At 41.1% G+C, this 17,714-nt stretch overlaps 1 protein-coding gene and 1 long non-coding RNA gene across 5 annotated transcripts in view; one reads left to right on the top strand and one right to left on the bottom strand.

The window, feature by feature from the left end:
- LOC107323065 overlaps positions 1–17,714 on the bottom strand; it is a 43,928-nt gene that overhangs the window by 18,115 nt on the left and 8,099 nt on the right. The window contains exon 4 of the long non-coding RNA XR_004309437.1: positions 1,473–9,841. This is a non-coding gene — a long non-coding RNA (uncharacterized LOC107323065). The remainder of the gene's footprint in view (positions 1–1,472; positions 9,842–17,714) is intronic.
- PTPN1 (protein tyrosine phosphatase non-receptor type 1) overlaps positions 5,150–17,714 on the top strand; it is a 26,585-nt gene continuing 14,020 nt past the window's right edge. The window contains exons 1-3 of one of the 4 annotated variants that reach the window (XM_015881773.2): positions 5,202–5,313; positions 14,603–14,819; positions 17,086–17,181. Coding sequence is in view for 2 of the 4 variants with exons in the window: in XM_015881768.2 (XP_015737254.1) it covers positions 5,170–5,313 (144 nt within the window). In the remaining 2 variants the exon portion in view is untranslated. Of the gene's footprint in view, positions 5,314–14,602; positions 14,820–15,984; positions 16,101–17,085; positions 17,182–17,714 lie in introns of those variants that run through there. The other 3 variants (XM_015881772.2, XM_015881774.2, XM_015881768.2) reach the window with 3 other exon arrangements.

Raw genomic sequence — 17,714 nt, 5'->3', positions numbered from 1 at the left:
GAACTTATCCTACATTTCGTCAGTCAAACACATTTATATGTATCATAGTAACCCAATCGTTTGACAAGGAAACGGTGAAACAAGCAATGCAGAATATATACTTATAATATGTACTAACAATAAATAGATTAAAATTTTGTTTGTATCAATGAAAGTTCTAACTCTTACAATGAAAAGTTAAAAGAAGTCATCTTGAGACAAGATCACCCAGACCCATCTGATATACATTGCCTTGCTGGGGGCAGATACACAAGATAAAGACTTTTCATTATTGTTACTGGCTTTTGGGTGTTTTTTGTTTTGTTTTTTGGTTTTTTTTGAGAACCTTAGATACATATTAGTTCTAGTTGTCATGCAGACCTGCTCTGTAAGAGGTTACTGTGACCCATTTGTATTGATCTGCATGCAGATAGGAGGGAATGTTGACATTTTGAAAGTGCTTTTATGTTTTCACAGACAGTATTTTTCATAGAAACCAGCATAATTTGGTTGGTTAAATTTCCATCTTCTTTACCAGTTACAAAAAAGGGATCCAGCCCTGCTAGTAGGACTTCCTTTGTTATAAAAATGATGACCAGGAAGAATAAAGAAACCCCTACTAAATCCCTACTAAAATGGGCATACTCTTATTTTCATATCATTACTTTTCTCCACTGTCAGTTTATCTGAAACTGGAAGGCTCTCAAGAATTCTACTCCCAGACAAAAAGCATAAAGCCCTACTCTGAGCTGCCCTCAGAAATGTTTATCTACATTCATCAGAGCCCAGAATATATCCATGGGCCATAAGGAGGTGGCACATGGAATTACATCCAGTCAGAATTATTTAAAATACGATATTAATTTAAATCATAATTTACTGTGAAACACTGAACTAATAGTTCTAGTTGTGTCTCGAGATGAAGAATTTAGTGGCAACAGTGGCTTGAGGTGTTGTTGCTTGTCTTTGGTAACCTTTCTCCCCCAGTATTAATGTACTTGGTTGTTACAGAAGAAATAGTCTGTGTAGCCACACAGTTCACTGCACTGGAGGCCTGATCTGCCTAAAACTAAGCCAGAAGGAAACCTGGTATTTATTTTTATTTTTAAGTAGATGCGTTTCTAGATCCATTTCCGAGTGCAGCTGCACAAATCGTTGTGTGGGAAGGGGTAGCAAACCACAGAAACCAGCAGCAAGTGGCACAGGAGGTGAGGCTGGGTCAATACTGCTTCCAAACACTTTCCTTTGGGTATCCAGCCTCTAGTCTAGTCAGCAGTTCATTTAGATAATTCACTTACCTTCAGACTAAGTACATTGTCAGGAATTAACCTGGTACAGCCTGCAAAACACCATAACAAACTCGGGTAAACCTGCAACTGGCTTGCTTGCACTGAATGCCATGCTACAGTAATAGCAATATCAATTACACAAGGGTCTCAATATTAAAACTAACTGTGTACCAATAACTCAAACTTAAGTTAATGTTTCCTTACATATGTACAAACAGCAGTCACAGCTTTGAATTAACTGCAGACAGTTCCTTGAACACTTGCACCTTCTGTTTGTGGTGAAAATTATTCTGCTTTCAAACCAACAAGTATTAAGGCCAGACTTAAATACTCATTCATTCTGCAGCTCTAGAATATTGAAGTGAAGGTGACTCCAAACTCGGATTTTCTATCTCTACTGTAAAGAAAAAGAAAGGATTATTAAAAGGAAGTTCACTGAAAGCTTTATTCTCATTAATACAAACACAAAATTAATCATAAAACAGCAAGTAAAAGCCTGGGATAAAATACTCGATAATCAAAAAATGTACCGATAGCATTTTTCATTCTAGGAAAGCACACACTGTACCTGAGTGTGACGGCATCAATTACATTTTTATATTTATATCTAGAAAGCTAAGCAACCTGGCAAGACTTGAACAGACTTCCTAATACCTACTGCCTCAAAAATAGAGTTAACGCTGCAAGTGCAACTTTATTTTATCAGCATTAGCCATAAAATGTCTTTCCAGAAACTATTTCCCTATTAATTACTGCTTGACCGAAAATTCTTACCAGTAAAACGTTCTTTCAAAGCCGTGATTCCGATGAGCACTAAGGACTACATTGCCATCTAGTGGTAAATTGCTCTTTAGAAGCCACCTCTATGGGCTTCTGCCACAGCACGGTTGCCTTAAACACATCCAGAAAAACCACGAAGGCCAAAATGTGTCAGAAACAGTAAAAAGAGCACATGAGCATATGTTCTGCACATTCCCCATATGCACCTTTTAGCATCACTGGCAGCTGAAACGCCCATCTATAGATACGAGGTAGATGGTCCTTTCCTTTCTAGACAGAACTTTGGCAGATCATTCCTTAATGCTGGTGCAGCCAGCTAAACTAATGTACTTTGAAAAGGGTATGTGCTCTGAATATAGTGGGACGAGGATCCAATGTTTCCTAGGGCAGAATGATTTTGGCAAGGGATTGCCTTCCACTCTAAAAGTGCAAAAAGTGTTCTGCCCTTAAACCACATTTTCAGTTACTCAATCCTCCATTATTAGCATTATTACAAGGATCTAATCACTAGTAATGCTTTTAATCTCCTCCGCCTTTTTCCTGCAATGCTACGCAGATTTTGCAACTTTTAGTATTTAGTAAGGTAGATTTTAGGTTCCGTACAGACTGTTAGGAAATGCTCTGCGGTGCAGAGTGCAATTTGAGGCCTAAATATCTATTAAGTGGTTGCATACATTCATAGAGGACAGTCCTCCGATCTAAGTGGTCAATTTTGGCCCACATTCTCTACTGGAATATATTTAAGACCTTTGACTCTACTGTGAGGGGCAGAAGCATGGAGTCTGTGGAATCAAACCCAGCATTAATTGTGTGTATTTTCCCCACCAATTTCAAATGAAATTATAAATCCCTAACTCAGACCTTCTCATAGAATGTCCAATCAGTTCATTTCTACTACCTGTTCTATCCCAGTCACCACTAGATTGTGGCATAAGATGCACATTTTTTTACCATTTGTACTATTTTGTCTTGAGGAGATAGTTTAGAATTCACTGAGAAAATGTATAAAACCAGCCAAGCTGATTTCCCATGCAGGAGCATAGAAATACGTTGCCACTGGGAAAAGTGCATATTCACAATTAAGAATGGAAAGAAATAGTGTATAAAGTGACTCAATTCTTAATAAAAAACTGAAAATTAAAGCAGTTTTCAAAAACAGCCTTAAGACCCCATACCAAAGGAAAATAGAACAGAACTTACTTGATTGGATGGGGCAAAGATGGACCCTTCCACACAGGGCCAAATTGAGAAAGAGACAGCCTAAGCATGAGACCACTACTCAGCATATTAATTAATTAATGAAGCATATGTTTCTTATTGCTACATGAGTTTTTATTGTTCAATATCTTCTTTATTATAAACCATTTTAGGGCCAGGTTAGGGTTGAGAACTGCTAAGAGCCATGCGATGAGCTGGGTTACGGTTGGAAGCTACAGAGCTCTGTTGATGTGTGAATCATGTTCTCACACTCTAAACTTATCTCTCTGAAACTCAAGATTACGCTGGCCATGGTGACAAATCTACCACAGTCACATGGCAGATGAGACACAGACCCATGACCACCCCAGCTCTGAAGCAGAGGTGAACACGATGGCACTCAAAGTCATAGCAAGCAGATGGTGACATCCAAACTATTAACATGGAAAATATGTCACCTGATGAGCTGTATGAGAACATAACCACACATCAGGAAATCTGTGCTCTTAGTAAAATGTTTAGATTTTTTATACCATCAGAAACATATATCTATTTTTCCATTTGCACCTCCTTTTCACTACTACCACCAACGTTCAGTTTCCAGTCTGCAGCTTCTTTTGCTCCTGATCCCTTTTCACCATGTGAAACCACTCACGTTGTGGCCTTGATCTCTACAGGGCCACAGCTGCACAGTGAAACCAGCCTCTTGTGGCTGCAGCTGTTCTCTAGCTGATTGGGCAACCCAGCACATGGCAATCCACACCACTTCCATGCCAGTCCCTTTCTCTGTCTCTCTGAGGATATAGATTCTCCCTGTGCCACATGTTATATCCATAGGCTACTAAACCCACGTGTCTTGCTGTTGCACAGCACTCCTTCCATCAAGGGCTTGGGTTTGCATGGCCCTGCATGAGATGCATCACTGCAGTGAAAATGCTGTGATCCTGCAGCAGCCAGGGATTGATGCCATTTCCCACAGTCATAGCCCTGAAGTGCCCTGGAGCAGAGATTGGTATTTGTGTGTTGGATGAAATGTGCTGCCGTACACTGACAAACTGCCACTTGCTTTCTTACACCCCTGTACTCTGAGGGTCCTCTGTTTGTTTCCTCTTCAGCACAGCCTGCAGGGTATTGTCTGTTCTCACGAGGAGGTGAGGCCAAGTGGACCGCCTGCTTCACCTGGATTAGAAACCACAGGAGGGCTTACTCAGCAATGAAGCAATGCCATCACCTCGAACGTGTTTTGGAGAGCTATCCTCACCAAAAAGAGGCCAGAAGTGCTCCCCAACAGATTCTTCAGTGTAACCCAGGGCTAATAGTTGAATTGTTGAGTCTTACATGATGCACTGTTAGCAAAAACCAAAATGAAGACAAATGAACCTTCCATATGAACAACCCCAAATGCTGAACCAAAACCAAACAGAGAATCAGAACTAGGAATGCCTGAGGTGTAACAGCAAAAGGACACGCTGGAAGATCAGCTCTGTATAACAAAATGTTACAGTTCTGCTCAAGAAAGGGGATGTTAACGTAGACTAATGGCACAGATACGTACAGTCAGTAGCATTAGGTGTGGTGACTGTTAATAGCAAGTTAACAGCAGTTGGACGCTGGAGATGCCGCCTGCTACAGCTGGCTTAGTGACTACAGAGCTGCACTCAGACAGCACAGCAGCAGCATGGATCGTATTTGCAGGCAGCTGGATTGCTATTCATGATGTTGGCTGATTTAACGCAGGTAATCTCACAATGCTGAATTTTATCAGAAATGCAAACTAAAGCTTTAACGTTCCTAAGCTCAGTAACTCATTTCCCGGCTCCAAACCAACACATCTCGCTCCCCCTCCAACCCCGCGGCTGCGGCCGCCCCGGACGTCGCGTCTGGTGTCGGGCTGCGTAGTTCCGGCCCAGCAGGGCGGGGTGAGATGCGGAGCGGGCAGCCCGGGCCGAGGCAGCAGCAGCTGGAGCCGGAGCAGCGGGGCCAGGCCGGGCGCGTTGTTCCGGCCATGGAGATGGAGAAGGAGTTCCACCGGCTCGACCAGGCCGCCAGCTGGGCCGCCATCTACCAGGTGAGGGGCGGCCGCCCGGCCCCGCTCTGACCCGGCGATGAGGAGCGCTCTGCTCGCGGCCGTTCTCCGCTGCCGCCGGCTCCGCTCCCCCAGCGCCTGCCCCGGCCGGAGCTCCAGGCGGGCGGCGCTGCGTTCCGCTGCGTTCCGTTGTGTTCCGCTGCCTTCGTTCCGTTTCGTTCCGTTTCGTTCCGTTTCGTTCCGCTGCCATCGCCCATGTCGCGACTTTCCGTTCCTCCTGTCCGTGCTGGATCACTCGCCGTTCCCTCCTTCCCTTTCCTCGCGGCGCTCAGGGTGGCTCGGTGCAGCCCAGGCCCCGCCGCTCTCCCCGCCGGCTGCCGGCATCGTCCCTCCGCGTCGCGGCCGCTCTCGGCCTTTGGAGCTGCCGGTCCCATTGTGAGCAGCGGGTCCCGGCTGTCATTGAGCTCGGTCCGTAGCGATAGAGCGGATCCGAGGAGCAGCTGGCTGGTGACGCTCGTGCAGTTATATTGTGGCATTTGTTATTACTTTGTAACGAGCCAAGTTCTGGTGTTGTTATTGCAAACACGGATGATTCTGAGGATGCTGGCAAGGTGGATCCAGGTTAACACACACAGCTGTGAGCAGGTCTTCTGCCTCCAAAGAGCTCTGTGTGTTTATCCCGGAGGTGTGAGGGGAGCTGCAGCTGTGTGTGATACTGTGATGTGCTCAGTCACATCAGACAGCGGACATTAGAAAAAGGGCAAAAAATGAGTTTTTATGAAAGTGAAATAAACGAGCTCCAGCTTCACAACAGCAGCATGTGAGCTGTGAAAGCACCAGCTTGCAGGATGGGCATCTCCTGTTGGTTGGCAGTGGGAAAATAGACATTTTTCTTATGAAATCTTGATTATCTTTTTCAGAGAAGTCATTTTTTTTGGCAGAGGATTTCATTTCCTGCAGAGCCTCAGTGCTCGCTAACTCTGTATTGGTTGGAAGTCATGTGCTCGTATGATGATGTGTTTTTGTTAAACTTCTCTTGGTATTTTGGTCTGTTGCAGGCTGAGCGCTCAGGAAATGATGTTGAGTAGCAGCGCTGTAATGGAGGTGGTCAACTTCCAGGGGTGCAGTTTAATTACTGAGGTGGAATCCATAAGGAGCTGTGAGGTTAATAAGGAACGAGGGCTGTGGCATGTTTCCAGTGCAGCATTTGGTATATTTTTTCCTGCTTTCTCTGAATGATGTGACGCAGTCTCTGCTCAGACTGTCACAGAGTGAGGTTTGACTGAGGACTGATATTCAAATTAAAAGTAACAAGATGAAGTGATTTGCTTCCAGTTGTAGACAGGCATGAGAAGCTTGTATTTTAAGGTTTCTTGCTTGTATTTTACGGTTAGTAAGTATGTGCTTCTGCATCACATAACTCAGTTTCTACTGCATCCTTCTTTTCAGTATCAGCTGTTTTAAGTGACATGGTGGCAGATCATATACATCTAGAACAGCGTACCTCGCTGTAATCCATGCTTGTGATGTCTTGGCAGTGACATGATCAATGCAGTTTTCCAACAAATACCAATCTTTGCCTGAAGAATGGAGTTAAGTGGAATAATGTTTCTTACTGGCACAGTCTCTTCTTTCTAAAGAGTCTTTCTCCGGGTTAATTATACCATGTACTTCTACTGTGTAGGTGGTAGGATCATGATTGCTAAAATCCAGATGTGTTCACCAATGTTCTGAATGAAACATCACACGGTTTACTATCAGAATCGCTTCCTCTTGTTTCTGGGCTATATCATTGATCTAGAGATACAGCTGACTTTTAGAGGAGGCATTAGGAACACAACAGGGAGGTGAATCTGACTGCAGGGGTGGCTGTAAGGAGGTCTGTGTGGATGCCACATGACTTTGAAGGCATAACATTTTCCAAGCTTCTTTTTTTTTTGTCCAAGAGGAAGCTGTGTTCAGCTGCAATAATCACCCGGTTCTGAAAGAATGGGAGTACCAGGAGGATTGAAATGCATTCACTCTGGAGATGTCACAACAAAAAGCAGGAGCCGAAAGCTACGAAAAGAAGGTTCAGGAGAAATTTCATTGCAGCCTTCCAGCACTTGAGGGGAGCTTAGAAACAGGATGGAGGACGACTTTTTACTGGGGTGGATAGTGATAGGCTAAGGGGGAATGGTTTTAAACTGAAAGAGGGGGGATACAGGTTTTCACTTGACGTAGTGAATTCAGTACCAAATTTTAATGGTAATTCTATATGTAGAAGTCTTCAATAATTTTGATTTCTAACTCCTTACACACGTTGGTAGAATGAGATACTATCTTAAAAACACAAACCTCAAATACAGGTTAAATTGCTTCTTGTGTTTACATAAACCTGGTAGGTTGATGTTAGTATGTTGGCTAATGATATTAAGTCTGATGTGTTAATAACATTAAAGAGATCTGTGAATTATTCAGCGTTCAGCTAGGAATCCCATGCAAAGCAGACACTGCAACCTGCACTAACTTGATACTGTTGGTTTTCACTGAAGCATCTATGACATTTTCTCGACGTTAGTTTTCCACGTGAAGGGTGCAGAATTTGTGCTGTAGATTGCAAAATAAGAAAGAACTGATTGTCATTTAGATTTCCAGGTCTGTTCAGAATGGGGAATATTGGGCGCTGTACTGGCTCTGTTGCTGTGCCCCCCCGTGGAAAACTGACGTATGTTACAGTTAAGTGCAGTTTGAGACCTGCAAGAGAAATACTGTAACTGTTCACAATTCTTCAAACAATGAAGTTTGATGCTTTTGTTTAGAACTAATATTAATGTGACTTTTCTCCCAAATCTCCCTAAACTAAATTAGTAGAAAAGACATGAGTTAGTAAACTTCACACAAGTAATGGGAGAGATATAGAAAGCAACCAAGGATATTCTGAATATTTCTGTCCCAAAAAGAAAAGAAGTGGAAAACGTTTTTACGTGTAACCACTGTCTCTTTATTTGGGGTACATGTAGGTGGATTTTAATGTTGAAAGCAACAAGCTGTAAAATGGTTCGCCCTGTAAACCTAGAATACTGTGGTTGTGTTATATTTTTAAAGTAAATGAACAGGAAGTCCTACCAGTGTTTTTGGTTTATAAGCTGCCATGAGATCTCAGGCTGCCCTGCTGCAGTCTACAAGCGTTTGTTTCTCTTCTGCTTTGGTGCTATCAAACTTTTACTTCTTTGGAGCAGATAAACTGTAGTATGAGTACAGCTTATTGTAAATGCATCTTTGTGCCTGATTCTGCCAGTTCTTGTTCCTTGAAAGTGCAAGTCTCTGCTTGCATGCCTTGCCACTTCTTAACTTGTGCTGTGTTGATTCATTCAAGGTGTAATTTAATTCACTCTGATTACAGAGAGCTACCTTAGAATTGATAGTTGCAGGGGGTCTCTTTTTGCCTGCAATACAGCTAAGGAAATGCCATGTTTTCCAATGCTGTACAGACACAGAATTTTGATAGAACTGTAGGTGAGACAGAACAAGTAACTGAGCCCCTGTAGCTTGTGAAGTCATTATCTTCTCTGTGAAAAAATAGAGTTTACTTTCATTTACAAGTGCTAATATGCTTTGTGCCATTCAGAATGTTCAGGGCACTCAGCTGCACTGGCTGGTTGTGCTAGTCACCTTTCCAGGTCAAGACCGATCATATCTGCTGATGGCCAATTCCCATGGTGAAAGTCCTGTTCACTGGAGCTACTGAGCAGCTCAGTTTCACTTGTTTTTCAGAATCTATGGTCTAAAATACCAGTACTTGAAGTGTCCTTTCTTATAGCATCGGTGTAAGTAGAATGAAAACAGGGCCTGTATTTCCTTATTGTAGCTTTCTGTTAAGGGGTACAATTTATCAAAAATCTGAAAACCGTATCGGTGGGCAGTAAGTACTATGTCTGCTACTGAGTACATCCACAAGGACTGTAGGGTTTTAGTGGGCTCTTCCACATTACTTGTTCCTCTTTCTTCCTTTCTGTTTTCCATAACTGACAGTTACAGAGAATGCAGTGTTAACCACATGCCAAATGATGTTGAATTCAAACAGAAACAGCACTGTAAACAGAATCAAATGCATTGTGTTCAAGGTAGACTAAGCATTTTTGAAACTGAAATAACTTTTGAAATATTCTTGTCAAGTTTAAATCAAATAGGCAATAATATGATTTAAATCATATAGCAACAAGTTCGTCATATAGGCAAGTAAACATTAAAATGAAATCATGCTGAAAGACTCACTTTGCAGATGAATATTCTCCGGGTGTTCTCTTTATCTGGGACTTTCTAGGCTGTGCTTCACACTGAAATATCACTGCTACTTTCTTGTAAATGTTTTTCTGTGTTTTATTTTTGTTGCTGTTGTTTGTTTCTAATACTTCCAAATTAGGTTAGCACTGCATGACAAAAACTTCAGCTCCTGTATTGCTTCAGGTAATGCAGAATGCACGTGCATTTTCTCTTCTGGCCATTGTCATCTTTTGCAGTCCATGTTCTCCTTTTAAATAGAGGCTTTTGTTCATCAGTGAGGATGAAATTGCTGCTAGGTGAAAGTCTGCAAAATGAGTTTAGTCAGAGGCTTATTAAAGGCTACATGGATAAATATTTGGAAATTGAATATTACACCATATGCCGTAAAAATTAAATACAAAACAAACCACCAGAAAATCCTAATCCTTAGCTGGATAAATAGCATTTTCCTGAGTGTAAGATTTTCCAGTGTGCCCTGCTTAACTCTGCAGCTTCTGCAGTCAGTGTTGGTTTGAAAAAAGGTTAATACGGAGTGAGATCAAAGACTGACAGCTAGAGGGCTGCCCGAGGTTCTAAATGGAATCCACACACTGAACTGAACGTGCTGTCTGTCAGTGTTAAACGTTTCCCAGAATTACATGAAATTTTAAAAATAGTTATTTTTGAAATATTAAACTCTAATTAGTGTCTGTACTTCTGTACAAGGTGTAGTGCATCTGGACCTGCTGAAGAACATGGTAGGGTGGGTGTGTTTTTTTTTCTTCCTGAAAGAAGCATGTTTATGAAAATAAAAGGAACCAGATTCTCTGTGATGTTCAGAAGTAATAATATAACCCGATCTGATCTGCCAGCTTTGATGTGTTACAGTGCTGAACGTTGAGATTTTTTTTTTTAAGTCATTGGTCACCGTGTCTCACGTTGATTTGCACAAGAAACGTTAATTTTGTTATCTCTCTGGTGCCAGTAGACATGCCCTTGCTGGTTTGGCTGGGAGGTGCACTATGATACAACATCAAAACGCCTTTGTGTGTTCACTTTGTAGATCATGTCGTACAAACACCAGTTCATTTTCTACCAAAGCTCGTGAATTGAGATGTGCTTTTTCTCTCCCACACACAAGACAGAGCTAAGATTCAATAAGTTGCCTGCTGTATTCTACTAAGAAAAAGTGATAGAAGTGATGATAGGAAATTCATGATTGTTAGTAGTGGTATCTGATGTGCTTTCAACTTGGGTTTGTGCTTTCTACATTGAAATGTTCATGGGACAGCAGTGAAAAATCTGGACCTTGGTCCACGTGGTGGGTGATTGGTGGATATTCAATGTGTACCAGCCTGTCCTTGTTGATTGGTGTGGTACTGGACATGGATCATAGTTGCTGTTTCATCTACTTGTGGAGGCAAAAAAATATTTGCTTTCTCATTGGGCATATATTTAATGAAAGACAGCAGATTAAAAAAGCTTTTTTCTGAATTCAGCATAATCTCATGGAGGTGTATTTTGGATTTAGCTAAATGGAATACCAATCCCTGCACTAAGCACGCATTTCTGACCCTGTTTCTTATTGTCAGGGACTGAAGCTGGATTTTAGACATTTTGGTCCCTCTGTGCTGGGATTCAAACCTTGAAGCAGTGCTTAGTTCCTTCTTTTCACTTCAGTGTCCTCCAGTGGAAAGAACAGGAAGAAGTCTGCTGTGCCGTCACCATCTGGGCCTTTTCCCACCATGTGAAACTGTAATTGTCTCAGCAATTGGTTGTTGTGGATACTGCGGTAACACACTCACAGGGATAAAAAGGCACCTTCAGCGTTGACGGTGCAGTTGGTCAATGATGAGGAAGGTCTCTTTCGCTCACCAGCTGTTGTGATACTGTTTAATGAGATTTGAATTGTGTGGCGCAGTGTTTTTCCTGTTTGTAGGAGGTTAAAACGGTTTCTATGTAAGTAGGAGTAGGAAATAAAGCACCAACAAAGCAAATTTTGCATTTGGCTGCGTATGTAATGAGAGTGTGGGGCTGTGTGGGTCAGGCTGCTGGCAGGGTGGGAGCTGAGCCCTGTGCTCACAGAGCTCACAGTGCTTCTGGTGCTAGAGCAATTGCTTGTTGAGAAAGCTGCGAGGTAGTGGTATCTTGAACTTAAAGTAACTGCTCTGTTTGTAATCTTTCTTGTGCTTTTTCCTGTATCTCATGTTCCCAGAATTTTATGTTTCTTCTTTGAAGTGCTCGATTCATCAAGTCCTCGATGCTGTGAGCCATCTTACAAAGACACGCTGTTTTTTGGGTTATTTCTATTTATTTGGCAAGCGGTCAATGCATAAAGAGGAATGTTCTCCTGATCTTCACTTGTGAACGTTTGAATGCAAATTGCTTGTTTTTATCATTTCTCATTCACCACGTGACAAGTTTCAGTAGCCCGAGTAGCGTGACCTTTTGGTGTGTTCGCAGGAAGTAAAATATGAAATCTATTTTAGAAATGTGTCTGTGACTAAGGAAGAGTGAGCTTCCTTCATCTGACACAAAAAGGAGCCGTAACACTTCAATTCCTGATTCCATTCTGCTGCTGCTTTTTTCCCAGTGTCTCCTGTGCAGTCAGTGCAGCTGGTTGTGGTAGGGCAGATCACTGGAGGGAGAACCGAGAACCAAAAAAACACTGCAGAGCTAATGAACAGCCCAAATCAATATCCACACAGTCTGTATGATTTATGAATATTTGCAGGAAAGAAAGAAAAATTGAGAGTTTAAACCAGCAAGGAATGACAGAGTAGATGGCTGTTCGATGCCAGGAAATGTTTGTGTAATACTTTTACAGAGTAATTACATTAAAAAGTGATAATTGTCATTTTTTAGTTCACCAAATGGTTTCAGTTGCCCACCAGGACTGTGCAGTGCCCAGCAACACCTGCAGCACCACGAGGGGGAATCTTGCTTCAACTTGTGCTGTGTTTTCATTCCCAGCACTGGTATCAGAACTGGCCCACAGTTTCCACGACAAGAGCAGTTCTGCCCTTCTGGTCTCTTCAACTCGTAAATAATGAAGGACAATGCACGTAGCAAAGAAACAACCCCATCATTTTATCCTTGCATGTTACATTAGCTGCCGTTAAATCAGTAATGTACTGAGAAATATGATGTTGAGCTGAGGAGGTTGATTGTTTCATTTGACAGCAAGCAATACTACATAGACAGCTGATCAATAATTTCCCTGAAGCCCAGTTGTCGGTAGTGGAGCGTGGTTGCTCTCAGAGTCCCTCAAAGTTGTATTGATAAACAAGAAACTAATGACAAGTATGACGTAATTTGTGTCAGGTTTACCCTTCAGAACCTCAGTTTGGAACTGAGTCAGTTCTGCTGAGCTTTATTTGATCGCCTTACCATGCTGTGTAGCGTACAGGCTGCTTTTCTGTGGCTGACAGCAGGAAATTCCTTGTAATTCGCTGTTTGCTGAGTTCTCTGTTTTCTCTGAAAGTGGGGCCTTGGGGTGAAAAAATGTTACATGCTTTCTATTTCTTAAGAGTAGATGGATTACTTAACTATTGCTTCTAGTTAGGAGCAAGCGCTCCATTATTATTTTACAATAATAATAAATGTATACATTATAACTTTAAGAAAGAAAACCAACAATGACCTCCGAGGTTTCTTTACATAAAAGTATTTTCTAACAATGTGTTCTGCAGATAAAAGCATTTCTTTATGCAAATTTCTGTCTCTGAATGGTTTAAGAAAAATAATCCCTCGGTGTAAAATTGACTGCCCATAGCGTTGCTGATGCAGTAGGAGGTACTTGGGTGTGATCCTAATAGTTGATAACCTTTATTTGTGAACGAGTGCTTAGAAACCTTTAGATAATGGTCTTTTGGTGGGGACTGGGGTCAGAAAAGGCTTTAATGGGGTAAACTTTGGGGTTTTGATTTTTTGTTTGTTTGCTTGTTTGTTTTTTTAAGATGTTTGAAAGCTGTTTTTCTAGTTCTTTCTGTTAGTGTTTCAGATGTGTGCTAAGAATGCAAGCAAGTTTTAGATAGCCACTAAATCACAAAGCTGTCAATGGCTTACAGGAGATGCAGGGTTAGGAGTGGGACTCTGGTTGGGCTGTTGGCACAGTGAGCTGCGTACAGCACAGGGGTCTGGTCTGTGAGAGAGGAGCAAAGGAAGTCATAAGAGTTCTGCATTTCCAGATAGGATGCTGTACTGGTGGAAACAGCAGTTGCAATAGTTGTGTGGCTTCGTTGGATAATTTGGTGTTCCCTGAGTGAATGACTCTAAACTTGCAGTAACAGTAGACACATGAAGTGGCAAATGTTGTTTATCTTGCCTGACGCATGCAACTCCTGTTCACTGAGAAATCTGTTTCATTAGCGTGGGGAATATGAAATAGTTATTTGAAGTCCCAGCTTGTCTTGTTCTGCAGACTCTCATATACTGGAGTGCAGTGCTAATCCTTCCTGCATCATCATCTCTGTGGAGGTTCATCCTGATTGTGTGCAGTGCCTGTTTAACACTGATGCTGTTTTAAACTCTCAGTAGCCTTCAGATGGGAATAAAGCAACCTGCCTAACTGGAGTTGAAAGCTCTCTCACACTGCAGTGACAATTAGAGCAGTCATTTGCGATGCAGGATTGCTTCTGTCATTGCCTCAGGGTATTACTTTGCAACATGGAGAAATAATAAAATATAGAATGAGTTTTAGCATTGAAGGTGTGTCTTGCTTTGAATTGATGGAAGGATTCTATCTTTCCACAGGAATTTGTCAGACTTGTTGTTTACCAATTTTCTTACATGCTGTTTATTCTAGAGACACCCTTCCTTTGTGAGAACCAACTGCTAACACACATTGGTAGCCAGGCTTATTTTGAGTAAAAAGCAATGTCAGTATTCACTGTAACTGAAAACTGAATGCAGATTTGGATTTGTGCTTGAAGGGCAGCAAGCAGAGCAAAGTGCTCCTAGATCCATTTTCAGTCTCGGTATCTTCTGAGTGAGTTCGCTGAATGTAACATCTCTACTGTTGGCATTCAAGGGTTAAGTTTGTCTTTCAAAAAAAAGGTATTGATTTTTCTCTTTTTTTTCTTAGAACAGTTTACTGCTCTGGAAATAGTTGTGTAAACAGTCAACTCTAAGTGCAACTTCTTCTGCTGAACCTTTACGTAGAGCAGAGGTGCCCAACCATTCTGCCCTGGAGCCAGGTGAAGGCTGTACAGTCTGTTCCATCCCTGCTACCAACCCGTGGGCTTGTGCACGTGGCATGTGATCTGTCCGGCCCTTACATGACCTGGCAGCCATATAGTCAGGTAAACAAATGTATAAACGTGTGTATGTGAGGAGGGACGTGGCATCGGTCTTTGGCTTACCCCAAGAGCTGCATTCAGTGCACAGCTCCATTTGGTTCAGTGAGATAGTTGTCTCAGGTTTAGAAAGCTGTGAGCTGTAAAGTAAAACTAGTTGAGCTCTTTCTTGGTCCCAAGCACATATTTGACAGCTTGTGAGAAAACGGGAGTATCCTAATTCTGCTTTATCTGTTTGCAGCAGTACTGTTTGTTCTCAGCAGGTTTTTGTGTGCCCTGCAGTAGCTTGGCAACTTGTAGATTGCACCATTCAGTGATTGCAGTTGGCTTTTTTCGTCACTGAAATTTTCCTTTCTAAATTTGAATATTCAAAGTACAGCAAAGTGGGCATCTGTGATTATAATAGCAACAGAAATGTTTCATTTGGGATCCGTTTAACAAGTTGTTCATCCAAATTTGTAATCCAGTATGTCTTCAAATTTTAGTCCAGATGTCTTTCTTGAAATTAGCTTACAAAAGGGATACTTGTAATTTCTTTCTGCAAATGATTCTTAACCAGTTCAGGTACTCAGTGTTCCCAAATAGCAATGTGGGCCACATGCTGGAAGAAGCTCAGTACTAAAAGGCTGCTTGCTGGATCTTCACTGGAAGCAAAGCTTGAGTTTGACCTCTGTGCATGTGGGCATGCAGACACACTGTGCATTTTCTTTACACTTGAATCTCAGTGTGCTAGAGATGGTACAAAGCTTTTGTTAATAAAGAGTGTAGTACCATTGCCTGTATGCTTACTAATGTTCAGTGGAGTGCTCTTATGCTGTAGGTTAGAACCTCCTGGGATTCTGAATGATACCCTGATTTGAGAGGAGACAGAGTAGGAAACCCACTCACAGCAGGGACTTGGTACCTTTTGTACCATTTGTAGTGAACAGTGATTCCTCATAATAAATCCAGTAATGCCTCTCATACTTGAAACTTAAAAATGGCATCTCGAGAAGGCCAGTAAAACAACATATGATAAAAACATCTTCAAGGAAATGAAGTTTATCATTAAATATCTTTTTTTCTTTTTTTAAATAGGTCATGTAGAGATAACAACTTCCTATTTAACAATTCCTGCCACTTCCTTTCTTGTGTGTTTTAGTACTTCCTCTACGTGTGGGCTCATAACTTGAGAAACTTCATGGAACTAGTAGAAAGTTTGGAAATACAGCCATTGTCTGTTACATAGTATTCTAAATGTAAGAGTAATACTGAAGTGGTCTCAATGTTTAGCATATCGTGTTCATGGTGAGGTTTTATTCCCTTAAATTTTGCAAATATATTAGAAAATGTTTCGTAGATTTTTAGATATTCGTAGTACTTGATATGAGTGGAATCATTTGTGCAAAGTGAGACCGGTTGCTTAGTGTTTCAAAGCAGTGAACAAGGTTTCCTTGGGTTAGAATTAAGTCCTTTCCTTTGCATATCAAACACTTGTTGGTATTGCTTTGCCCTTCTAAAGGTTTAACACACTTTTTTGTTACAGCTGTTTTCTGTAGTGCTCTATAGAAAAAGTAAATTTAAAAATTAGCCTTCATCAACAGAAATAAATAGCTGACAATTCTTACACAATTTAGAAACATGATGGCTTATATTGTAAATGCTTATTTCAAACCCTGTGATAATGCATGCTGTTCTTCATCTCGTTCATCATCAGTGATGTACCTATTTCTGCTGAGTAAGAACCTGGTAGGTGTAGAGCTTGCTATATTTTAGTTGTGACATCTATGACATTTTGACAATTAATCGATATTCAAACATGCTCAACACTGGCCCACCACTGCTTTTACCAAGTAAATTCAATGATGTTTGACTATTTACTTTGGAGACACACTTGGTGTTTTGAAAATCTCGCCTTTGTAATGCAGTGTGTTCAGTGTAGCACCTACCAGTAACTGGGGCTGGATAGCCAAGGTACAGTAATATTACAAGTACAGTTTAGCTAAAAAATAACTTTGATTTCTAAATCATTTCTTTCATCATCTGAACATGAAAGTCTCCAAAATAAAACATTCTGGTCTCTATCACTAAAACACAGGGCTCACAATAAAAATCCAAGGCTGTTCTGGTGTATTGTGCTTAAGAACTATGTTCAAATCTATTTCATGTTACTGCTGCTAAATAGGTTTGTGCAGTGGTTACTGAAATTAGATTTGAGAACTCTTTAAACAAGGTGCATGTGTTTACAAGTGAGCAGCTATGAACTGGACTTTTTCTTTTCCTTTTGAGACAGGCTCTTCTGAATGTTCCAGATAGAGAAGAGATTGTCTTTACCTTATTTGATAAGAATATATGCCTATATAAGTGAAACAGTACAGAAAAATTAGTGGTAAGTCTCTACAGTCTGAATAAACGGTTGCTGTTGCATTTAATATGGTAACAGTGTTGTGCTGTGAAGGCTAAGTTGGTAGGTTTCTAATATGGAAATAACCTTTGAAGCTCTTATAATATGCAAACTAATTAGAGGATGCAGTGAACGCAGCTGTTTCTGCCAAGCTGACTAAGCTAGGAATTCAAATTGCTATTTTTAGCCAGTTTATAATGTTTCTAGTTCTCAGTAGTACCCATGTTATTACCTCCAAAAATTATATTAATGTATATTTATCCCACTGATTAACAAAGTACAGTGAACAATTTTAGTGCAAGCAATACGTTACTTTTTAGTTTAGAACAGTGTGAATATACAGACAAAACAAAGCTCTTCCAATAGTGTCTGGTCTGTGGTCCACTATAATCATGTCTGTGACTTGCACAAGTTTGGACTAAAAGCTTCTTTAGAGGAAAAGGCGCAATCCCCGGAGTGAAGTAACTGTTCTTTCCTGTAAGGTCTTTACATATTATCACTCTAGCACACATATATTC

This window comes from Coturnix japonica, chromosome 20 (genome assembly GCF_001577835.2).
Source record: "Coturnix japonica isolate 7356 chromosome 20, Coturnix japonica 2.1, whole genome shotgun sequence".
Classification (NCBI taxonomy): domain Eukaryota; kingdom Metazoa; phylum Chordata; class Aves; order Galliformes; family Phasianidae; genus Coturnix; species Coturnix japonica.
Note: the sequence above shows the minus strand (reverse complement) of the source record. Positions and strands in the feature narration are given on the sequence as shown.